This window comes from Carlito syrichta, unplaced genomic scaffold (assembly GCF_000164805.1).
Source record: "Carlito syrichta isolate Samal-C Ts95f unplaced genomic scaffold, Tarsius_syrichta-2.0.1 Scaffold308201, whole genome shotgun sequence".
In the NCBI taxonomy this organism is placed as follows: domain Eukaryota; kingdom Metazoa; phylum Chordata; class Mammalia; order Primates; family Tarsiidae; genus Carlito; species Carlito syrichta.
This window is the reverse complement of record NW_007252297.1, coordinates 17,989-24,448: the sequence shown is the minus strand read 5'-3', so window position 1 is coordinate 24,448 and position 6,460 is coordinate 17,989. Positions and strand designations below refer to the sequence as shown.

General features: G+C 47.2%; 1 protein-coding gene across 4 annotated transcripts in view; it reads right to left on the bottom strand.

Annotated features, from left to right (window-relative positions):
* HAUS4 (HAUS augmin like complex subunit 4) overlaps positions 1 to 6,460 on the bottom strand; it is a 15,280-nt gene that overhangs the window by 4,470 nt on the left and 4,350 nt on the right. For 3 of the 4 annotated variants that reach the window (XM_021716154.1, XM_008065262.1, XM_021716155.1), the window contains exons 3-5: positions 3,276 to 3,418; positions 3,057 to 3,188; positions 2,006 to 2,140 (exon numbers count right to left, since the gene is read on the bottom strand). In XM_021716154.1, coding sequence (XP_021571829.1) covers positions 2,006 to 2,140; positions 3,057 to 3,188; positions 3,276 to 3,418 — 410 coding nt within the window. The remainder of the gene's footprint in view (positions 1 to 2,005; positions 2,141 to 3,056; positions 3,189 to 3,275; positions 3,419 to 6,460) is intronic. The other variant, XM_021716156.1, reaches the window with a different exon arrangement.

The window sequence follows — 6,460 nt, the reverse complement described above, 5'->3', positions numbered from 1 at the left end:
ATTGCCTGAGCCCGCAGGTTCGAGACCCGCCTGGGCAGGCGAGACCTCATTTCTACAATAAATTAAAAAATTAGCCGGGCGTGTAGTGCGCACCTGCAATTCCCGCTACTCGGAAGGCTGAGGTGGAAGGATCGCCGGAGCCCAGCAGGTCGAGGCTGCGGTGGCCAGGTGCGGCCACCACACTTCAGTCTGGGCAACAGAGTGAGACTCCAATTCAAAAAAAAAAAAAGGCCAGGGGTGGCTCATGCCTATAATCCCAGCACTTTGGGAGGCCTAGACAAGAGGATTGCCTGAGCCCACGGGTTCAAGAACAGCGTGGGCAACTTGGCACGTTATCGCTACAATAAATAAAAAAATTGGCTGGGCGTAGTGGCATGTGCCTGTAATTCTAGCTATCTGGATGGCTGAGGCGGAAGGATCACCTGAGTCCAACAGGTTGAGGCTGCGGTGGCTGTGAGCATGCCACTGCACTCGTCTGGGCAACAAAGTAAGACTCAAATTCAAAAACAAAACAAAACAAAAAATGAAGTCCAAACTATATTACATGAAAATAGATTACACTCTCTTTTTTTTTTTTAAGTTTGAATCTCACTCTGTTGCCCAGACTGGAGTGCAGTGGCACGCTCTCGGCCACCGCTGCCTCAACCTTCTGGGCTCCGACGATCCTTCTGCCTCAGCTTTCCAAGTACTTGGAACTACAGGCATGCGCTACCACACTTGGCTAATTTTTTTTATTTATTGTAGAGATGAGGCCTCGCCAAGTTGCTCAGGAGGGTCTTGAACCTGCGGGCTCAGGCAATTCACTCACCTCGGCCTCCCAAAGAGTGGGATTACAGGCTGAGCCACTGAGCCCAGTGATTATACTCTCCATATAAGCATGAAGAGTATACCTTTTTTTTTTTTTTGAGTTGGATCTCACTCTGTCACCCAGGTTGGAGTACAGTGGCATGCTCAGGGTCACCCCAGCATCGACCTGTTGGGCTCAGATGATCCTTCCGCCTCAGCCTTCCAAGTAGCTGAACTACAGGTAGGGGCTATCATGCCTGCCTAATTTTTTATTTATTGTAGAGATTAGGTCTTACCAAATTACCCCAGCTGGTCTCGAACCCACGGGCTCAGTCAATCTACTTGCCTTGGCCTCTCAAAGTGCCTGGATTACAGGATGAGCCACTGAGAAGACATTTTTTTTTTTAGTTGGACTCTCACTCTGCCGCCAGGCTGGAGTGCAGTGGTGCACACATGGCCACCTCAGCCTCGACCTGCTAGACTCAGGTAATCCTTCCGCTTCAGCCTTTCAAGTAGATGAACTACAGACACGCGCCACCATGCCCAGCTAATTTTTAAAAATTTTCTGTAGAGACAAGTACTTGCCATATTGCCCAGGCTGGTCTCAAACCCCTGGGCTCTGGCAATCCTCCCACCTACCTCCCAAAGTGCTGGGATTACAGGTGTGAGCCTTTGTGCCAAGCAAGTATAATAACATTTATGTCAAGCTGTTTATGATAATAATGTGATTCTAGATGTAATATTTCAGCTTAAGTTTACCTGCTTCTGTATAAATTTTTTCTCACCATTACACTAATGAGGACTGTGTTTTTCTTGAGTCTGACCACACTGAACACGTATCATTTTTTTTTTTTTGAGTTGGAGTCTCACTCTGTCACCCAGACTAGAGTGCAGTGGCCGCTCCCGGCCACCGCAGCCTCGACCCGCCGGGCTCTGGCGATCCTTCCGCCTCAGCCTTCCAAGTAGCCAGAATTACAGGCATGCGCTACCACACCCGGCTGATTTTTTGATTTATTGTAGAGATGAGGTCTCACTGCCCAGGCGGATCTCGAACCCGCAGCTCACGCAATCCACTCACCTCAGCCTCCCAAAGGCGCGGGATTACAGGCTGAGCCACCGAGCCCGGCACATGTATCATTTTTACAAAAACAATAAAGCTTAACAAAAAAATGCTACAGATATGGGATAAATTAAGCCGTTTCACTTCTTTGGTCCCAACCTCTGAGGATGGCATGAGTTCCAGAAGGTCTGCTTTCACCAGCCCTAGCAGTGGAGGTATCTCGCTCTCCTGGCTAGGACCTAAGAGCTGTGTCAGTTCAGTCACAAGCAGTCGCTGTTCAAGAGTCTCATGAAACTGAGAGAGAGAATAAAAAACAAAGAGATGACTACGAACCTTCTCCCACTCCAACTTTTCCATCCTTATCAACCAGTTCTTCATACACTTTATTTTTATTTTTTGAGTCAGAGTCTCACTCCGTCACCCAGGCTGGAGTGCAGTGGCATGCTCACAGCCACCCCAGCGTGTACCCATTGGGCTCAGGTGACCCTTCTGTCTCAGCCTTCCAATTAGCTGGAACTACAGGTGTGTGCTACCACACCCAGCTAATATATATTTTTTTTTTTTTTGTAGAGACGAGGTCTTGCCAAGTTGCCCGGGCTGGTCTCAGACCCGCGGGCTTAGGCAATCCACTCTCCTCAGCCTCCCAAAGTGCTGGGATTACAGGTTTGAGCCACTGCCCCCGGCCCTCTTCATACATTTTCAAAGTCCTCAAACATGTCATCCCCTGCAGATAACTCCTCAGCTGTGAGTGCCTTCTCCTGTCAATCTTTCTATTTCAAACCCTGACAACAACATAACCTCTACTTCTTCCCCCATAACAACAGTCTGTTTCTTATTTATTTATTTACTTTTATTTATTGTAACGAGAAACCACTCAGACTGAATCCTCTTACTCTCTCAGAGGAAGAAAAGAATGATCATCAATGGCAAATGGCAGCTGCAGCAAAGCAACACCAAGAGCCGGCTTCATGCTCAGGAGACAATGCTGTGCCTCCTCCTTGTGGTTTCTGGTGCTCTACATGATCAGAGAAACTTCTCTAGTAACGAACTATAGAAATGATCCCTGAAAGTACAGTCTTCCATTTCCTTTTTGATAACACATTTCTCAAAGCTCCTACTTCCCCTACATCACATCATTAGACAAAGCCACAGTTGGCCTGGTCATTCTTATAGCTGGTAACCAACCCCTACTTCATCTCTTCTGTCTCACCTTTTTGTCCTCAGGAGTTAAATGTATGTCTTGTGCCTTTACATAGTATTCCACAAGCAGCTCTTGAATGACTCGCTGTAAAATCTCAAACCTCAACCATGTTGCCTTATGCAGTCGAACTTCCTTCCATGCCTAGAAATCAAAAAAATCCCAGGTAGTAACCTCTGTCTTGGGAGGATTTCTCCTTCCTCCTATCATCCCTCCTCCCAGGGCTCTTACCTGAGCCTGCTCCTTTGCCAAGGCCAGGCTTAAGCCACTCTCATCCACATGCTGTGAGAGGCTCAGGAGCAGCTTGCTGAAGTATGGGTTCTGTAACAGGTCTTCTTCACTCAGGTTACAAGGTAGAAGCTGCTTACTGCACACTTAATGACATGTGCCCCGCAGAGACAAAAAAGCAATTTTGAGCACAACTTAATACTAATTAAAAAACAAAACAAAATCTTAGGTAGGAAAGGTTTCTAAATCTAATAAGTTATTATAACTATTATTATTTTAATTTTTTTATTTTTTGAGTTGGAATCTCACTCTATTGCCCAGACTGGAGTACAGTGGCTGCTCCCGGCCACCGCAGCCTCGACCTGCTGGGCTCCGGCGATCCTTCTGCCTCAGTCTTCCAAGTAGCTGGAACTACAGGCGCGCACTACCACACCCGGCTGATTTTTGGTTTATTGTAGAGATGAGGTCTTGCCAAGTTGCCTAGGCGGGTCTCGAACCCACGGACTCAGGCAATCCACTCACCTCAGCCTCCCAAAGTGCTGGGATTACAGGCTGAGACACCGAACCCGGCTTATTATAATTATTATTATTATTTTTTTTTGAGTTGGAGTCTCACTCAGTCGCCCAGACTGGAGTGCAGTGGCCGCTCCCGGCCACCGCAGCCTCGACCTGCTGGGCTCCGGCAATCCTTCCACCTCAGCCTTCCAAGTAGCCGGAATTACAGGCATGTGCTACCACGCCCGGCTGATTTTTTTTTTGATTTATTGTAGAGATGAGGTCTCGCTGCCCAGGCGGGTCTCGAACCCGCGGGCACAGGCAATCCACTCACCTCAGCCTCCCAAAGGCGCAGGATTACAGGCTGAGCCACCGAGCCCGGCTTAATTATTTTTTTTTAGTTGGAGTCTCACTCTGTCATCCAGGCTGGAGTGCAAGTGGCACACTCATGGCTACCACAGCCTGATCCACTGGGCTCAGGTGAGCCTTCCACTTCAGTCTTCCAAGTAGCTAGAACCACAGGCATGTGCTGCCATGCCCAGTTAATTTTTTGATTTATTTTTTATTTTGAGTCAGAGTCTAATTCTGTCACCCAGACTGGAGTGCAGTGGCCACTCCCGGCCACTACAGCCTCGACCTGCTGGGCTCCAGCAATCCTTCCGCCTCAGCCTTCCAAGTAGCTGGAACTACAGGCGTGCACTACCACGACCAGCTAATTTTTGATTTATTGTAGTGATGAATTCTCACCAAGTTGCCTAGGTGGGACTCGAATCCGCGGGCTCAGGCAATCCACTCACATCGGCCTTCCAAAGCACAGGATTACAGGTTGAGCCACCAAGCCCGGCTAATTTTTTGGTTTATTGTAGGTCTCGTCAAGTTGCCCAGGTTGGTCTCAAACCCTTTGGTTCAGGCATTCCTCTAGACTCTGCCTCCCAAAGGGCTGGGATTACAGGTATGAGTCACCATGCCCGGGTGAGATTCTTTTTAAAAATCAATAAACTGAGGTGATACTTAAGGTAACAATCATTTATGTCATATACAAGGATGTTAATTAAGGGGGAATGAGTATCTAATAAAACTATGATCTTAGAAAATGGAAATACAGGCCAGGCTCGGTGGCTCAGTCTGTAATCCCAGCACTTTGGGAGGCTGAGGCAAGTGGCTTACCTGAGCCAGCGGGTTCAAGTCTCACCCAGGCAACTTGGTAAGACCTCGTCTCTACAATAAAAAAAAAATTAGCTGGGCACGGTAGCGCGCGCCTGTAGTTCAGGCTACTCGGAAGGCTGAGGCGGAAGGATCGCCAGAGCCCAGCAGATCAAGGCTGCGGGGACCAGGAGCATGTCACTGCACTCCAGTCTGGGGCAACAGAGTGAGACTCCAACTCAAAAAAAAAAAACAAAGAAAATGGAAATACAGTTGGTAAATATCCAACAAATAGAATAAAAATTAAGGGATCTATAGCAGGAATCACCACAGTACCCAAAATGCCTCATTCACTCATTTCTACTAGAATCCTTGAGGAAGGGGATAAACACATGTGAAGTTCCAACATGATCAACAGTCACATAAATAAACGTGAAGTTCCAGATGTGATCCCTAGTTGCATAAGCGAGAGTGAGAGAAGGTACACCCTAGAATAAGTTAGACATGTAACTAACCAAATTTTCATTATTGTAGGTAGAGCTGAGTGACCCATGAGGATACAGAATAGCATAAGCATAATAAAAAGTGCAGAAGTTGGGATCCTTTGGTTATCCATATGCTCAAGGAGCTTTCTTTTCATTGCCTTTCCCATGTGTTCTCTGCTGGGTTATTTTACCTCTACTTACCAAAACACTCATATTTTCTTTACATTTTTGAGTCAGAGTCTTACTCTGTTGCCCAGGCTGGAGTGGAGGGGCATGCTCACAGCCACCACAGCCTCGACCTGCTGGGCTCAGGCAATCCTTCCACCTCAGCCTTCTAAGTAGCTGGAACTACAGACATCCGCCATCATGCCCAGCTAATTTTTGATTTATTGTAGAGATGAGGTTTCACCAAGTTGCCCATGCTGGTCTTGAATCTGCCTTCCAAAGTGCTGGGATTATAGGCTTGAGCCACTGTGCCTAGCCGCTCATATTTTCATTCTTTGGAACATCATATCAAAGTTCTTTTGGATAATAAGAAATCTCTTTTTTTCCTTAAGGCACTGAAGGATTCAATATGAAAATAGTCAAAATATAGAAAATGCAAGTTTCAGGCCAGGTGCAGTGGCTCATGCCTGTAATCTGAGCACTTTGGGAGACAGAGGTGAGAGGAATGCCTGAGCCCGAGGGTTTGAGACCAGTCTGGGCAACATGGTGAGACCTCGTATCTACAATAAATCAAAAAATTAACTGGGCATGGTGGTACACACCTGTAGTTCCAGCTACTTGGTTTGTTTTGTTTTTTGAGTTGGAATCTCACTCTGTCACCCAAGCTGGAGTGCAGTGGCATGCTCATGGCCACTGCAGCCTTGACCTGTAGGGCTCAGGAGATCTTTCCACCTCTGTCTTCCAAGTAGCTGGAACTACAGGCATGCGCCACCATGCCCAGCTACTTTTTAAAAATTTATTGTAAAGATGAGGTCTCACCAAGTTGCCCAGGCTGGTCTCGAACTCAGGCAATCCTCTCACCTCGGCCTCCCAAAGTGCTAGGATTATAGGTGTGAGCCA